At 41.8% G+C, this 17,871-nt stretch overlaps 2 protein-coding genes across 2 annotated transcripts; both read left to right on the forward strand.

The window, feature by feature from the left end:
- Window positions 1-273: 273 nt before the first annotated feature.
- smarcd1 (SWI/SNF related, matrix associated, actin dependent regulator of chromatin, subfamily d, member 1) lies at window positions 274-9,333 on the forward strand. The gene is made up of 13 exons (XM_053869189.1): window positions 274-484; window positions 2,851-3,026; window positions 3,096-3,138; window positions 3,218-3,340; window positions 3,457-3,579; window positions 3,697-3,813; window positions 3,886-3,987; window positions 4,099-4,260; window positions 4,508-4,605; window positions 5,240-5,375; window positions 6,217-6,339; window positions 7,820-7,921; window positions 8,335-9,333. Exons 1-13 carry the CDS (start codon window positions 299-301, stop codon window positions 8,386-8,388), a joined length of 1,545 nt encoding a protein of 514 aa, XP_053725164.1. The 5' UTR covers window positions 274-298; the 3' UTR covers window positions 8,389-9,333.
- A 1,267-nt stretch (window positions 9,334-10,600) lies between these two features.
- On the forward strand, window positions 10,601-15,946 carry LOC128760711 (glycerol-3-phosphate dehydrogenase [NAD(+)], cytoplasmic-like). Its single transcript, XM_053868325.1, has 8 exons — window positions 10,601-10,694; window positions 13,314-13,491; window positions 13,557-13,697; window positions 13,768-13,906; window positions 13,989-14,101; window positions 14,885-15,121; window positions 15,189-15,295; window positions 15,675-15,946. The coding sequence occupies exons 1-8, from the start codon at window positions 10,651-10,653 to the stop codon at window positions 15,769-15,771; spliced, it is 1,056 nt and encodes a 351-aa protein (XP_053724300.1). The 5' UTR covers window positions 10,601-10,650; the 3' UTR covers window positions 15,772-15,946.
- Window positions 15,947-17,871: the final 1,925 nt, after the last annotated feature.

Raw genomic sequence — 17,871 nt, forward strand, 5'->3', positions numbered from 1 at the left:
ACACTACATTCTAATTCTGATATTGCATCTTCTGTTACTCCAAACACTGGCTCTGAAACAAGCAAAAACATCTCAGGAGACGCTAACTAACAATTCACAAAATGAGTGCAGTATTATGAATGGCATTTTTTATTTATAATTCAGTGGAGTACATTCTTGTAAACGACGATGAGCGTCGACGTGTAGCTCCACAGATGCACACCAGAGGTCAGTATGCGGTAGCGTCCGCCACCTCGCTCGCTCTTCTCGTTCTCGCGGGAGTTCAACAGTTTCTCCACCGGCGACATCCACGGAGGAGATGGCGGCCAGAGGGGGGTTTCAAACAGCGGCAACGGGCGGTGGTGGCGGTGCAATGGGACCAGGGCCTCCGGTACCTGGTGCAGGACCGGGCATGGGTCCCGGAACTCCCACGGGAAGGATGGGGCCGTCGTCGGGCGCGCAGAACCACATGTACCGCTCTCCGATGCCAGGGCCCGGGTACCCGGTGAGACAACTCTGCAAGAACAAAGCCTCCTACCATCGCTTTGTCACCGCAGGCTTTCGCTTCACGTAGACTCGGGTGTAAGCGGTAGCTTTTACGCTCTGCCCATCCGAACACACGAGCTTATTCTCGTTACTAATTTGCGATTGTACCGTCGACCAGAAAGCTTTCGATGTTTGTTTCTAAAACGGGCTGAACGCTCGCGATGCTATCGTCATGCTACAGTGTTGGGAAAGTAGCTTAGCATGCTAATATGTATGTCAGAAAATATGTATAATTGAGAAGAAACGAACTCAACTTGTACTCTCTCACATTTCCTAAACGTTTGTTTCCCCGACTTACACACTGCACTTTGGATTGATCTCGATATTGATCACATAGTTCCCACCTAAAGCAAAGTAAGCAATGAATGAGTTGATGCGCCGACGCTCATAATGTAACTACTAAAACCGCCTTTATGCTCTCCTGATCCATTGATGGGCTTCTGCGTTCGATACATTTACTCTGCTCATCCCGTTTCAATCCCCGTTATCGAACTGATCGGAATCTACCGCCATTGAGGCTGAACTTATAAGTCCTTTCATTGTCGTTCGTGATTCAGTGGATGAGATGCAATGGACCCAAATAAAGGTCCCCATCAATCAGCTGAAGTTTAACAAATGTGTAACACAAATCAGATGTCTGTGCTCAGACTGTTTAACATGGCTTGTTTTAGTCTTAGAGTTTGTACAGAGTGGCTTGTATTGGGATAGGTTTTTATTACATAGATTTTGCCAATGGTATCTTAAACTGAATTCAACAAATCAAATAAACTGTAATTGTCCCTTTTGACTTAAACTTTGATGCTTAAACTGTGCTGATGATGGTTGTAAATAAATTCTCTACTTGCCTATCATCGCAAAGTTTTAGATTTTCTGCCATTTAATATCAAGCAACTTTACTTAATGGATAATTATTTGAAACAACAATGTTTGTGTTGACTTTCTGTGAGTTCTACCATTTTGTTTAAAGCATTTAAAAATATTTTCAGTTACACAGTAAATGAACATTACACACATTACAAAATGGCTTTGCAACTTGGGCAGACTATCGAATTCTTTGCATAACCTAGCATTTATGCCAACCTAACTCAGATTTAAAACTGTGGCTAGTGTTTCCAGTGCCGTGACTCTTGTGTGTATGTGCTCAAACTGTTATAAATTGAGATTGTCTATTTTTTTACTCTCAAATCTGACTGCCATGAACTGCCATCGTTTATTCTTCCCCAAACTAGTTTTGCTTTCTAAAAACAGATGGTGGTCTGTTACCTCTTGACCGCAGTACAATTTGTATTTACTCACTTCACTGATAGTGTGCTTTACTCTTAAATGGGCACATTTATTTTAAACATTGATGAATTTCTTCCGGCTCTGCTGCACTGAAAAGCGCCTGTTGCTTGGTTACCGGCTATCTGAGTCACAGTTTTGTGAAAAGAAGTATCTTTCTTTCCTCCGCAGCGTCCTTGACTACTTTCACTCACACAAGCTGCTTTTCACAAAAGAGTCGAAGCAAAATTTCCACCGCACATTCCAGCTATTCTCAGGAAGATCAAGGTTATACGGGATGTATAGTCTAGTGCCGTGTAGGCTGTCCTTTCTCTCTGCTCACTAACTGGCTGTATTAATCTACTCCGTGTTGTTGATAAGCCACTATCTGCTACGTGTCCACACCACTACTGTGGTAGTTGGAGGATATTGCCTTCATTCTGGTTGGGCTGACCACAAGAAGGACGTCTTTACTGACAGTTGTTGCTTCGTTACTGCTGCAAAAATGCTCTCTGATACGAGAAGTCGACTTTTTGAGTTTTTAGCGCACGGCTTGGTGAGTTTTTGTATCTGTGTTTCTATTTTCCCTGTGTATTGAACGCTACTACATTGATTTTGTGCCTCATTGCGCTGCTTCTCTCATGCATGTGAGCATTTGAGGCACCAATTTGGTTTCCTTAGAGTCAAAACTGCGTATATCTGTTGTATTTCAATCGCTGTTGCTCCAGCTTTATTACGGAAACTATATCAAGAGCGTCTTTAATTTTTCCAACCACTCTCGACCATACTGAAATCTGTACGGCCATTTCATGACCTTCAGTAGCATGCCACATATTTTTCCTATTGTGAGTCATTTTCTGTCATTGAGGTCAGTTCCTCTTTTAATTCACATGAAATTGTTCCAAGAAAAGAAAAATCAGCTTTAGGATCTTCACTGGAATGTATGACCTGTTAACTATTAGCACAAATGGTTGTGCAACCAAGTGTATTTGCAGGTGTGTCTTTAAAACTAGATATTTCATGAGCGTGACTCTCTGATAATAGTCATGTGGTCTGCTTTAACAGAGGCCAGGCATGCCTCCATCCAGCCGCATGACTCCGCAGGGACCAGCCATGGGTCCCCCAGGATACGGCAACAGCCCGGTGTCTCGCCCAGGGATGCCAGGCGTCATGGATCCTTCTCGGAAAAGACCAGCACCTCAGCAGATTCAACAGGTTCAGCAGCAGAACCGCAACCAGCAGTAAGTGTTTCTGCTTCCTTTCTTCCGTCACGGCAAATGAATTCCTGTAACATGGTTTGTTTTTAACAGCACAAAGAAGAAGAAAATGGCTGACAAAATTCTACCTCAGAGGGTACGTTGATCTTCATGTTGCACAAGCCTCATTTTTGTAAGTCACTCCCAGCACTTTTACCATTTCATTACCTGTCCAGATCAGGGAGCTTGTACCGGAGTCGCAAGCCTACATGGATCTGCTTGCTTTTGAGAGGAAATTGGACCAAACTATAATGAGGAAGAGGTTAGATATCCAGGAGGCTTTGAAAAGACCCATTAAGGTGTGTTGTTACTTGCTTACTAGAGACATAATTCCTTTAAATTGTTGACTATTCAAGCTTGACCTGCCTTGTACTGTTACTTGTTAACTCCTATTTGTGTTCACTCTTCATTTTAGCAAAAGAGGAAGCTCCGTATCTTCATTTCCAACACCTTCAATCCTGCCAAGCCAGATGCAGAGGATGGGGAAGGCACAGTCGCTTCATGGGAGCTTCGTGTTGAAGGGCGTCTTCTAGAAGATGTAAGACCTGGCTTGACTTTAAATATTGATGCTTAAGTCCTCCATTTTAAGATGCCTTTTCACTTCCCAAAGAATTGCACATCTCAATCGCTTAACAAGTATTCCTTATTTTTACAGACTGCTGTGTCCAAGTATGAAGCGACAAAGCAGAAGAGAAAGTTCTCTTCTTTCTTCAAGTCACTGGTGATTGAGTTGGACAAGGACCTTTATGGTCCTGACAACCACCTTGTTGAGGTGAGATTTTTTCCCCCCTATGGTTGAATCTTTTTAGAAAGGGAAATATCTGATCACTTGGTTTCTCTTCAGTGGCACAGGACTGCCACTACACAGGAGACTGATGGTTTCCAGGTGAAGAGACCAGGTGACGTGGGAGTTCGCTGTACTGTCTTGCTCATGCTGGACTATCAGGTGTGTGCAATTTACTTATTCGATTCTAAAATAAGAAATAGTGAAGCAAAAAATTGACATTTTGTAAGTGTAATTGTTTGTTTATTCTTGTCATTTGTTTCTGCCGAACAGCCTCCTCAGTTCAAGCTGGACCCTCGACTGGCTCGCATGCTGGGCATCCACACCCAGACCCGACCGGTCATCATCCAGGCTCTCTGGCAGTATGTCAAGACCCACAAGCTTCAGGACCCTCATGAGCGAGAGTTCATCAATTGTGACAAATACTTGCAGCAGGTAAGAGGAGTCTTTTTGAAGGAATTGACTCTGTTTTGACAAGCCAAGCAGTCCAGTTCCTGCTTATGACGCTGTGCAGTGCCTGTCCTCCCTGTCAACCTTGTCTGGAGCCGTTCTCCCTTAACGGGTCATGGAATGTTTCCCCAGTGATAAACACAGCTTTGGAAAAAACCACCTCAAAGAATTATGCTTGGGATGAAGCAAAACGGTAACATGAAAGATTGAATCTCGCCTTTTGACTTTTCAGATCTTTGAAACCCAGAGGATGAAGTTCTCTGAGATCCCGCAGCGGTTGCATGCCCTCCTGATGCCCCCTGAGCCAATCATAATCAACCATGTCATCAGGTAGGTTTGAAGCCGTTTCAACATGAAGCATCTTCTGAGGTGACACACTCTGCCTTCAATTTTGCGTTTGGCCTTTGTAAATCTTGTTTGGAAAAATAGATTCTCCGACTGTGAACACTGTTTTTATTAAGCTAGCATCAAGTTGCATTTTTAATACTTGAAGCATCATTTTACGACTAAACATAATAGTGGTGGGGTTTTTTTTCCAAAATATTATAATGAGACAGCGCAAATGATTTGAGAGCTCAGGCCTGCCATCCTCGAATGGAGCAAGTCGTTGTAGTGGTTCCGTTTCAAACAAGACTTCCAACATTGCATCTACTCCCTTGGCACTGTGTGATTTCGACCAGCAGGAGGCGGCAGAATTGCTTGTCTGTACCTTTTTTTTAGGTCACCAAACATTCTGAAAATAACCTGAAAAATTGGGGCATATATAATTTATCATATGCGTAATTCTACTTGGTCTATCAAGATGATCAATTGTTTTGAGCCTGCCCTTTAGACACAAATTCAACTGGACACTTTGCCTTTTATTGCTATGGCTTCTGTATGTTGTATGTATGTATGTATGTATGGTCATATTCAGACTTCTTGTTTGATGATTTACATTCTGCATTGCATGTGCTCGAAACAGCGTGGACCCCAATGACCAGAAAAAGACTGCTTGTTACGACATCGACGTGGAGGTGGACGACACGCTGAAGACTCAGATGAATTCCTTCCTGCTCTCCACTGCCAGCCAGCAGGAAATAGCTGGACTGGATAATAAGGTGTGGAAACGTTACTTTCCCCTTGTTATGATGGGTAGGGACCTGCGGACTAATGGTCATTTAATACAGATACACACTCAAATCTTTCATTAAACCAATTGTCCTGGTGGTTAATAGGAGGGCTGAGTTCTCCAGGGTTATTGCTTCACCCATAAACACTTAAACCCTGTCCCTCAAACATCTTTTTAAAGCTTCTATTTTCGCTATGTGCCATGGAGCGCCTCAGTGAAAACTCTATATCCTCCTCGGGAGTCACAGGATTTATATCACCACCTCTGAGGAGGCACTTATGTTCGGAGGTAAATGTGAGAAATTCAGGGTCTATTGAGTCCGGGGGCCAAGCCCATAATTCACCACGGTAGAATAAGGTTCTGCTACAGTAGAGAAATCACTGCTGTACAGAGACGCAAGCTAACAAGGCGTGGCATTCACGAGAAGGTGTTTCAGGTGTTTTATCATTTTTGCCAACACTAAAGGTTGACGGAGGATGAGGTATAGTTGGACAATGAAGTGCAGCTAAGTGAGACACTAGGGGTTGATGAGATTTGGAGAAGAAACTTTTGGAGAAAAAAAAGTTACATTGTTTCAGATCTAGGACAGGTTCTCCTCAAAGTGTTATAACCTCTTAAAATCTTTCATCCGAACCCTGTTGTATTTTATTTTACCGGCACTGATGTTATCAGTATTTTTGTCATGACTTGCTGCTTATTCTAGCTCACACGTAGAGGCTTTGTCGGTCTGTGCATCAGCTCAATGCCGCAGCAGTTATAACTCGTCGCATTATAGCTATGCTGAATGCAAATTTTGAGCCAGTGGAGTCACTTCATTTGCATGTCTTCAGATCCACGAAACCATTGAGACCATAAACCAGCTGAAGACCCAGAGAGAGTTCATGCTGAGTTTTGCCAGAGATCCTCAGGGCTTTATCAACGACTGGCTGCAGTCACAGTGCCGAGACCTCAAGGTGAGTCTGAGCTCTAAGAACTCAAACATGACACGGTTGGCTTGTCAGCTTTACATACGACATTTTTTTAAATGAATTGAAACAAAGTGTTTAAGATCAGGATTTACCAAAATCAAAATGTATTTTTGTCACGTGCTATCCAGGTCAGGTGTATTACCTAGAACATTTTAAAATAAAGCAAGATTATTTTGACATTTAAGTCATTCTATTTGAGCTGCTCATGTGCTTATTGACTTGTGGAGGAAAGGTTGTATCAAGGGTAACACAGTGATGCCTTCACATTCTAGATTTTTAGCTGCGTGTCTCTTGGCACTTAAGCTGCTTGTTGCCATTACTGCAGATTAGAATGGCATCCACAGTCACCACTGTCCATTCATAGACCCTCTGATGTAACACTCATTACAGTCCAGGGCATTTTAGTCAAGTGAACCAAATAGAGGGGTTATTACATAATAACTAAGTCATTAGTTGACAGAGAATAGAAAACAATTGTAATTGTTGTTTTTTGAATAATGTAAAGCTTGTTATGTTGCTGTGATGCTGGTCTACATTGTGGTCCTGAAACACATCATAGGCATGAGTCAGCGTTCAGCCAAGCTCGCTGTGTCATGGTGACTTTAACATGTGGATGATGGAAACCGAGTCAATGTAAACACATGGAAGTGCGGCTTCCTCTCACGATACAACGATCGCTGTGAGGTGTTGTGCTGCCACAATTAATCCAGAAATAAGTTCAGAATGGGATCTGTTGCTGAAGAAACACTCAAGGTCTAAAAGCAGGAGCTCTGGAAGCCATAGACGGCAGGGCTCCAACGAGCACAGGAGAGTCACACAAGACAGTTCACAGATGAATCCATGTTTGTTTTTTTTGTTTATTTTAGGAGTATTTCTTGTCCCTAAAATACATCAGAATTGAAAGTAGATTTTGAAATGGATGAGATGCATCAAGAATCTTTAAATGGAATGTGGTTTAGATGAAATAAAACAACAAACCAACATTCTGTGCATTTTCAAAGTGTAATTTCATAATCACACATGCGATGTCAACGCTTGATTTCTGTTTTCAATTTTTTCTTACCCTCCTCTCTTTGGGTTGTGACGGCCCCTCTCAATGGTCACAATATATAGTCTGGCCCCTTTGGAAATTGAATTGCCCTCCTCTGCATGAGAGGCCCCCTCTGGTCCAGATACAAGGTCACTTGGCAATATGTTCAGTTCCTCCTGCCGTTTACCAGAGCAGGACAGGAAGTGAGCAGGAAGTGGGCAGACAAAATAAAACAAAAAGCGAGCAGATTCCGACGCTCATCCTGCTCCCTCAGACCAGAACCTCACTCTCAACATTGCATGAAAGAATGTATGTGAACCAGAGATGGTTCCACTGGTAGCCCACCCCTCTGTCTTGGATGGTCAAATCGCTTCCATCTTCCTGACCACTTCTCCTTTAATGCTTCAGCTCACTTTTGTTGTGTTGTTTGAGCAGACTATGACGGATGTGGTAGGAAACCCAGAAGAGGAGCGCAGAGCTGAATTCTACTACCAGCCCTGGGCTCAGGAGGCCGTCTGTCGCTACTTCTACTCCAAGGTAATGCTCTTCTTCTGAGCGGTGCAGTGTGTATCTAAAATGTGTTCACTCTTCTGGTGGTGATGGTGTCCATGTTGTTCAAGTTAATCAGTTGGGCTACACATTTTAATCTGCTGTAATAATGATAATCTATAGATACTAATCTGTTGGGAGTGAGTGACCCTGGAATGGATTTTCTGTGACCACTGAAGGGTATTGCCAATGCTTATATGAGTACTTTTTAATGATTAAATACTAGCTAATATGTTGCTAATACCCATATGAATAGGCTGGTTATTTCTGGCAATACTCTATATGTTCCTTAATCTAAAGTGGGATCCGTGCGATACTCAGAGTAGAGCATTTGTATCTCTGTATATAAAAGAAACGGGTTGCCTTCACTTTTCAAGCGTCTTGTTTGTGGCTGTCCTCAGGTCCAGCAGAGACGTCAGGAGCTGGAGCAGGCGCTCGGCATCAGGAACACCTAAAGAGCGTGTGTCGGAACACGGGAGCGAATTCTCACTCGAAGGCTTTTCATTCAGTTGTTTTTGTTTTCAGACTGCCGTTAACTGACTTCTGTTCTCTGTCTCCCTTCTCACCCCCACCCCCTCAAGAGTTGGGCATTCTCTCGTGCATGTCGACGCCTTAAATCACGACATTCCTTTCAGTATCACATGTTGCACACTAACTCATTCACAAGACGGAAGCAGACTTAGTCCACTGAAATACAGCTATCTGATGTCAGCAGGAATGTGTGAATGTGTTAAATTGACACTATTTTTTTTATGTAATATTCTGTTTAACGGATGAATCAATTCATGTTATTTCCTTTCGTATTTTGCTCATTAACCATGAAGACGTTTAGCTGTTTGGAAACCCGACAGAATGACGAGAATCAATCGTGGAAGGTTATTGTTTCTGATTAACTTTTTTTGTTACTATTTTGTCATGTATTTACATGTCTCATAGGTAGGAAAACTTTTTGAGAAAGTAGCTAGTATAAGTACCTCTAGTCTGAGTAGTTTTGTAAATACTGAGCAGGATAAAAAGTGATGGATGTGATGTGAAACTGTACCTCTTTATGCTCACACAGAGGAGGAGACTTGTTCCTCCTGCTCAGTCTTGTTGCTGTCTGAACTTTGATGTGGAGGACAGCGACGACCTCATCGTCGGCGTGGGAGGTGAAGAGTTAAATGTAGAGACGGTCATGACCGCTGTTGGTTTGAGCTCTGCCTCCTTCACACGTCACTTGAAAACACGTGATTTTTGCATCTGAGAAAAACACTTCTTTGGGTTTAGATGGGTACAAAATCAAAGTGTCATAGTGTTGGACAACACTGAGGGGCGGGCTTTGGGGAACTGATGTGTCGAAGAGTTTTTTGATGGACCAAACCTATTTTTCTGTATGTTTTATTATGTTATAATAAAGGATATGTACAACTCACCTTTCTTCGTCACTGTAGACAGTGTTGTGAAACAGGCAGCAGAACCAGACTTCATCTGGCTGTTAAAAAGGTACTTTTATTTGTTTAACTTGATGTCTTTTACCGAAATGACAAGAGAATGCATCCAGTATGCTAACTACGAATTGTCTTGACAAACTGGAAAACCCCAGACACTCATGCAGTGAATTTTCTGATGGGACTTTTCAGACTCCATTATTCAATGTAGGAGTTCACAAAAAATGACACTGGGATAACAGTCCATGGAGTTGTGAAATATTTTTAATGACTTAGGTAATACTTTAAAATAAAACTCAACATGTACATTTTACAGTGTGTTAGTAACACCACAATATTAGGTTTGTAGGTTGCCTGTCTTTAACATTTGGATTTTACAATGGCAAATTTGGAAATGTGGTTGGCAGGGTGTGCGTTATGTGAAATCTCATTGACCTTGAGTTTGACCTTGCACTATCCTGGGTGGATAAATAAACTACACAATTGGTCACATGACTGACAGCCCCATGTGAAGTAATCCTCAAAAACAAAAAAAAAATCAAAAGTGCCTGTCTTTTTTTTAGAATAATATCAAAATATCTTTCAATTGATATTTTGTTTAATTTATATTTAATCATGGGTATGTTTTATTATCTTAAAATTATTATATATTATATTAAAATTATTATATTTTTTTGTTATACTTGTCATATTTTAATATTTAGCTTTTACTCTTAATTATATTTTCATATTTGTTTATAAATCCATTTTATAGATATTTTTTAAATTGTCAATCTTTTTTCTAATAACTTCAGATATTTTATTTTTAAGAATATTTTGATGTTTGAACATTAGAAAATTAAATTTATTTATTTGATAATTTGCTATATATTTATTCATATGTATTTATTTATTTAGAACACAACCAAATTTTGGTAAAGGGTTAATTATTATTCTTATCATATTTGCGACGTTAAGTACTACTTACCGCCAAAATGTCGACGCATTGAAAGTGTACACTTATGGCGTCACTTCAAACGACGCTCTTGAGAAGAAAAAATATTTTAAGTCAGTTTGGTCAAAATCAGACGCGTTTCTGTCATTTAAAAACGTTGGTGTTTTCAGCTGGCGCGTATTTTAGAAGTGGATGTGGCCAATAGATTCCGTTTTAAAAAAGCAAAATAGTGGTAGTGACGTCACCTGTCAGAAAATCAGTGTGTGCGTGTGCACGCGTGTGGCGTATATATATCCGGCGGGTCCTCCGGCTGCAGTCACCGGTACCTCAGGCAGCGAGCGGCTCAGGAGAGCGCGATGGCGGCGTTAAAGAAAGTGTGTGTGATCGGCTCCGGTAACTGGTGAGTGAAGCAGCGCGTCGTATTTCGTGTACGAGTGTTAGTCAGATGATTAAGTATATTTGCATGGCATAACTTGTCCTTCAGGAACCGCTGTTTACTTTAATACGCACTTTTAACGGAGTAAAATCCAACATCATATATGACGCTTGATACCCGTGATGTTTCATGCATAAGTGCTTAGCTTTTGCTCAAAACAAGAGCATAAAGTTACAAAGAAAGCCGTAAAGACAATGCGATGTTTGTTCCTTAACTGCCACCTGTTGTTTTCTTAAAGCAAATATCCAAGTCACGTGACACACGGCAATGCACTTTTAAATAAAGAGGGGTCCCACAGGGGACTGTTGACTTACAGTTTAAATCAGTGGCTGCACTGCTGGCTGCTTTATTGTTGTGAAAATGGAATTTGGGTTGTCCTTGCGTCAACACGAGATTAAGGAATCTCGAGAAGACTTTTCATCATAACGTCTAGGATGCTGTTTTGCAGACCTGACTTCTAAAAATAAAGACTGTTTAAAGGACTTTTGTGATGTAACAAATTCAGTCCAAGCCTGACCCTCAAGATGGTGTCAGGGGCTGTCGATCGTGCTCAAGGACGGAACTCAACACAGCCAAATGTCAGACGGTTCGACCCAGTAACCTTTAAAACGCCACCTTCTTCAGGGTTCCTAAAAACAAATATAGTAGTAGTCACAGACAATCCTTGTGTGATTCTGTCATTATTGATGTTCACATTCTTGTCTTTGCAAATCAGAAAACTATTCTGAACAACTGAAGATGTCTTTTTTTATTGATCTTTTTTTTAAACCGCAGCCTCTGGAACACTACTGGACTGACTTTGGCTATTGGTTAGCATCACTAGCACATTGTCGGGGCCACATTTTCTAATGCAACCTCCAAAGTTCATTAGTCTTTGTGAGGTTATTGATTAGTGACCTTGCCATGTGGCTCCTGTGTGAAGACTTTAGCCTCAGAGGAGGGAGGCGTTGCACAAATCAACTCCCTAAATAACTCATTTAAGCGACTTTGACTTGTTGTTTTTAAATCAAAACTAAGTTTCAGTTTGTCAACACCAGCTTGTTTTTGCTAAATACAAGGCTATATTTCAATATTTACTTGGGAATATTTTGCTTGTTCAAAACTTTCTCCCTATAAACAGGTGGAGACCTTTTAGCCCTGTGGCTTGATCTCATCCTGCTTTGAAGGCCGGCCTTGTTGCCATAATTCCACAACGCTGTGTCACGCAAACACCAAAAATGCTGACATAGCACTTGACTTTTGAGAAGAGAAAACAGCTTGTTGATAATTCTTATAGTTTCTCTGAGTGTTTCGGGTGGTTTGTAACTTGCAGTGAGTGAGTTAATAGAGACCTCTCAAGTGCATTTATCAACAGCAGCCCACACTTTTTTCACTGGCTGCTGAGGCCCTGCTGATTGACATGAACTTTACATTGCATGTAAACAAGCGCTTCAGGCTCCAGGAAACCTAGACATTAAAATCCGTGTTTTTGAGAAACATTCGTCTTGACCAGCATGATGTGGAAATGAAATTCTCTGATTTGTACCGCTGCTCCAATCAGCTACCTGTTTAAGCAAAGACATGAATAAATATAATTCTAACTTTAAGATATATACAGTATCCTAGCCAGACTATTAGCTGGGAGGGCATCTGGGCGTCCTGAGGGTGCTGTAAAAATGGACATCCTCCTGTATCCACAGCAGGTCGCCCTAAATGTCCCATCATTAGTGCCTGTATAAAGCCCTGCTCGTAGTGTCAGCACATTGGCTTCAATGAAGAGGGTGTTTCCGCCCGGGAATTTTCCCAAATATGATCGTAACTGCCAGTTTTTCAACCCTTTTGTAGCCATAGCTTGGCCATCACAGGCGCCATATGTCTTTACCGGCATAATCTCACAGTTATGATGGGATGTCTGACGCAGATGAGGAGGAAATGTGGATTAGTTACAAAACGCACTCAGCTTTTTAATCGAAGGAGTATTTAGAAGGTTTTTTTTATTTGGCACAAAGCTCACGCCCCCTGCTCTGTCTGCTCCCCAGTGCCATGCAGCAGCAGTGAAGGGAGATAGGGGTCATGCAGCGCTTGGCTAAAATAGCTAAATAGCTTAATAGGGATAAAAATAAAAAATAATGTAAAAGTCACATGGTTCTATTTATTTAATCAAGAGGCAATATTTTGTCTGAATGGATGAATGTTTCAATCTGTGAAAGTTTAGAAAACACAGCTTTAGATACACATCTGATACAACACTATGCTTGTCCTGCATAAATATAAATATATAAAAGAAGATGAACAAAGCTGAAGACATTTGGCTTGTAGAATGGGAAAGAATCATGATAAAAATATGTAAATGTTTGTCTAATTAATCATGGTCATCTGAGATTCCATCTCTGTTCACAATTCTTATTTGACTCTGATGTTTGTTATTTTTGGACGCCCTGTTTCAAAATCCTCTCTAAAAGCCTGGTCATAGCTGTGCCTGTCTCCTTGTGAGCTGTTGGGGCGTGTAGTGTGCCAGCATTAAGCGTTTGTGTCGTCTTCCATGACTTGAGGCAGAGCCCAATGGAGACCAGCACTCTGTCTCATGCATTTGTGTGTGTTCAGGGGTTCCGCCATCGCTAAGATCGTTGGTGCCAATGCAGCCAAGTATGAGAAGTTCGATTCCACAGTCAACATGTGGGTGTTTGAGGAGACGGTGAACGATCGCAAGCTCTCCGAAATCATCAACACCGACCATGAGAATGTGAAGTACCTGCCGGGACACAAGCTGCCCACCAACGTGGTACGTGACTGTCGGTGCCATTGGACTGTCTGAAGCGTGTTGAACATGCGGTTTCTCCTGCTCAGCGTGCCGTTCCGGACCTGGTGGAGTCGGTGAAAGGAGCCGACATCCTGATCTTCGTGGTCCCTCACCAGTTCATCATCCGAGTGTGCGACACCATCAAGGACCACATCAAAAAGGAGGCAGTAGGGATGTCGCTGATCAAGGTAACAATGTAAAAACAGTGTGACTTTATCAGCTTGAGATGGGAGTTTTGGCTCAATGTGACCTTGTCAGGGTGTGGATACGGGTCCAGAGGGTCTCAAGTTGATCTCTGAGGTCATCAGGGCGAGGCTTGGCATCTGCATGACAGTCCTCATGGGAGCAAACATCGCCAGTGAGGTCGCTGAGGACAAATTCTGTGAGACAACCATCGGTGAGGACTTGTTTTCGATGTCATGTGAACAGTGTTGCCAGTAAGTTCCTGTTCTATCCGGTGTTTGTTATGCTGCTTTCAGGATGCAAAGACAAAGCACATGGTCCAGTTCTGAAAGAGCTGATGCAGACAACCAACTTCAGAGTGACAGTGGTGGAAGAGTCGGATGTGGTGGAGATCTGTGGAGCACTGAAGGTCAGAGAACTGCTTGTTGTTTAATCTTTCTGTGTTTAGGCAAGAGAAATGAGTTGTCTAGAGTAGCTCGAGTTGACTCTGTCAGCACTAGCGTGAAAATATTGATTTAATCCAGAGGAACCCGCATGCCTTTTTCTTAAAAAACAAATAAAGCCACATGACCGGCTGCCATCCGACCTACCGGAATGTCTTTACAGGATGTTGAAAATGTGACACCTCCGTGTACTGTGAGTCCTCATGGATGCATTTTTAAAAAAAGAAATAGTACTTCATTAATTTCTGCTTTGTCTTGTCATATTTTATTTTGTTTTATTTTATTTTTACTGGTTGATTTGTGAGTTCGCTTTTCAATCCTACTTTTCCCTTGAAACAGCTTTATTTCTTTGAAAGGTTTATTAACTAGAAATATTTGGTGTAAATCTTGAAATGATCATTGAGAATGGTCACCCTTTTTTATTTCAATTCATTTCATTAATTTTCAAAACTTAATTTAAACTGAGTTTTAATTTTATTTTGTCTTTTTTTTTACTTCCAAAGTTTGTTTATTGATCCTTTAGTAGTGTAGCCCATTTAAACTTGCATGACTTGACGCTCGATTACATCTATGATAGTGATCATTAAATCTTTTTTCAAATGTTCTGCAGTAACTGTGCTGGCCGATTTAGCTGCAGCACCTGACTCATATTAAAAAATAAATAAATACATAAATCAAAATTAAATCAACAAACTTAGGTCCAAAATATGATCAGCTTCAGAGCCACCAGCGGTTTCCTCTTCCTCCAGAACATTGTGGCAGTCGGAGCAGGCTTCTGCGACGGGCTGGGATTCGGCGACAACACCAAGGCCGCCGTCATCCGTCTGGGTCTGATGGAGATGATCTCCTTCGCCAGAGTGTTCTGCACGAACTGCCCCGTCTCCGCCAGCACCTTCCTGGAGAGCTGCGGCGTGGCTGACCTCATCACCACCTGCTATGGTGGCCGCAACCGCAAGATCGGCGAAGCTTTCGCTAAGACTGGCAAAGTATGACGACAACACCCCTCTGTTCATGGCGTAACAGTAACTGGTGCGTGAACAACTCTGTGCACAGTCGATTGAACAGCTGGAAAATGAGATGCTGAATGGTCAGAAGCTTCAAGGTCCAGCGACAGCAGCTGAGATCAATCACATCTTGAAGCAGAAAAACTTGGTAGAAAGGTAAGCATGAGCTTTGAAGCAAACGTGTTTTTTTATTCCACATACTTATGCAGGTGCAGGTTTCCCTCTGAATATCAGTGATTGAAGATGGTTGCAAACAACGTAGTACACATGCCAGTCCTGTGAGTGGCGCTGTGTCTCTGTGTAGCTTTTCACAAACAACATAAAAGGAGCCTTGCAAAACAGCTGACAAAACCCAATTTTAAAATCGATTTACATTATACGTAAGTGAATACATTTTAAGTTTTCTGCCTCTTTGGACTCCGGTTTCCTCCTGCTGTTTCCTCCCGTTTCCTTCCGAGCTTGTCCTTCAGCTGTCTCCTGTTCTCCACTTGAATGAACGCGCCGATTACTTATTATCCATCAATGTTTTCTCCAGGTTCCCTCTCTTCACGGCTGTTTACCAGATCTGCTTCAACGGTCAGCCAGTCACAGAGTTCATCAGCTGCCTCCAGAACCACCCGGAGCACATGTGAAGGACCAAAGACTTTTCCCTCCAAAGCTGCGGAACCTTGTTTCAGGAACTTGACTGCAAGATCACTGCTGACACGCGAGTGTGTCGACATTTCAGTGCCTTAATGTTTTTACCCACCATTTAAAAAAGATGAAACTCCCAACCTCTACTATTTAATGGGAATTCTTTGCAATAAATCATAGCTCTATTTACTTTTTCCCCCCCAAGGATCTGTTTGTTCAGGGAGAACTGTGCTGTGGAGGCTCTGCAGGGCTCTTTTGAGGTGTGTCTTTATGATCCCACCGAAAGGGCACTTCGACAGCATCCAGAGCGCCAGTAACCAGAGCTCTACTTTTTCTGGCTGCCATCCTAAACTCTTCACCTTTACCATTTTCTAGAGCTGGGCTGTCACGCTCACTCACGCAAGGGTGTCCACACAGTCCAAGTTGTGGGGCAAATGAAATGCTCTTTTATTGAAGGGTCATTGCTTTTAGAGGAAAGAGGAGCGGAAACACAATATGATATTTACCATAGGTCATACCACTTCACCACACACAATCTCAATATGTGATTTGTCACCTCAATTTTGTTCCCTCTCTTTTCCTGACGTCAAAGACTCCTATAGATTTAAGGATGGAATTCCAGGAGCGATTTCCTGCTCACACCTGCCCATGTGCTGTCACTTATTTTTGTCAGCATTTTCCCACAGACCCAGAAGTTATATAACACAGCTGTTGGTTGAATTACAGCCCCACTGTTAAATCCTTTGCATAGCTATTGACTCAACTGGAGTTCTAATAATAGTTCTTCTTGAGACGTGGATGTCCATCTACAGTCAAATTTGATCTCACTGCAGCTGCGCCGGTTAACTGAAGATGAACGCAGTAGGACAATGTGTCTGAAATGGAACTCAAAGGTTCTTCCAATGGTTCACCAGGAGGATAGAACAATGTAAGAAAGTGTGTTGACTGAGGTTTTGTAGTTTACTCAAAGATAGCTCAGAGCGAATGAGGTTCATGCAATGGTTGAATTGTTTCCAGGAGCTCAGTAGGTGGCGATTCTTACATAGACACAGGCGAGCAGTCACTATACTCTATTGTGAGGGTCCTACATTTGCTTAAAATATGTTATTTTAGTTTATAATTATCATAAATATTGAAAGATCTTTTTAAGATAAGTGTATCTAACATATCTGTGAGTAAAACATTGAAGTAAAGGCACTTTATTACAAGGTATTTTTTTCAATATCTTTAGTATTGTTTCAATATCTTTTGTAGCACTGACCTAAATCAGGCCACACAAAATACGGCTATAATAAGGCTAAGGGCTACTGCAGTAGTGAGAGTCATCTGGAGGACACAGTTTTTTGTTTGTTTGTTTGTTTCTTTTCTTTTTTTTTGCGCATTTTACTTTGACACCAGCTGGAAGGAAATGCAATTGATGAGTGATGATGACTCGCAGATGACCTGGGTCCACTGAGGTGATTGCCCAGAGCGGGAGGTTTCTTAAGAGAGGGACATGTGGGCCTCTGTACTTCACCCGCTGCCCCCTCGACCACACCTGGAGTTAGTGGGTGAAAACAGATGATTGAATGGGTCTCATGTAAAGACAATCACCATTGGATGCCTGAAGTGGTAAATTGTATGAAGGTCTTCCTACAGCAACCAGGAAGAATGGATGTAAGTGAAAACTAGCCTATATTTAGCATGGGACCTGCGTCAACCTGCGTCTGTTTGCCTTTGAGGTGCTCTCATAATTCTGTTAAATAATAATGCATTATTATTATTATTATTATTATTATGATTATTATTATTATTATTATTATTATTATTATATGGAAGAGGATTTTAAAGTGAGAATTATGCCTTTTTTTTCTTCACTGGCCCTAATCCTCTTCCATATTATTATTATCATAACCAAAATATTTGCCGTTAAAATGGCTGTTTTCCAGTGCGTCCGGGATGTCTGGTGTTTCCCTCAAATCCAATGTATTACCACCAACAAAGTAGATGCCATACAAAGTTCCACGGATAAGCCATAGACTCACAGGGAGCTCTAAATATTACACTGCAAAATCTCAAACCCATCACGTGCCCAAATGCTTGTATTCTCGCGTTCACCA

Source organism: Synchiropus splendidus, chromosome 6 (assembly GCF_027744825.2).
Source record: "Synchiropus splendidus isolate RoL2022-P1 chromosome 6, RoL_Sspl_1.0, whole genome shotgun sequence".
Lineage (NCBI taxonomy): Eukaryota > Metazoa > Chordata > Actinopteri > Syngnathiformes > Callionymidae > Synchiropus > Synchiropus splendidus.

Coding starts and splice junctions, on each gene's coding strand:
- smarcd1 (XM_053869189.1), top strand. CDS start 299: ATGGCGGCCAGAGGGGGGTTTCAAACAGCGGCAACGGGCGGTGGTGGC. Junction 5,376..6,216: donor TAGCTGGACTGGATAATAAG/GTGTGGAAACGT, acceptor GCATGTCTTCAG/ATCCACGAAACCATTGAGAC. Junction 6,340..7,819: donor CACAGTGCCGAGACCTCAAG/GTGAGTCTGAGC, acceptor TTGTTTGAGCAG/ACTATGACGGATGTGGTAGG.
- LOC128760711 (XM_053868325.1), top strand. CDS start 10,651: ATGGCGGCGTTAAAGAAAGTGTGTGTGATCGGCTCCGGTAACTG. Junction 13,907..13,988: donor ATTCTGTGAGACAACCATCG/GTGAGGACTTGT, acceptor TGCTGCTTTCAG/GATGCAAAGACAAAGCACAT. Junction 15,296..15,674: donor CAGAAAAACTTGGTAGAAAG/GTAAGCATGAGC, acceptor TGTTTTCTCCAG/GTTCCCTCTCTTCACGGCTG.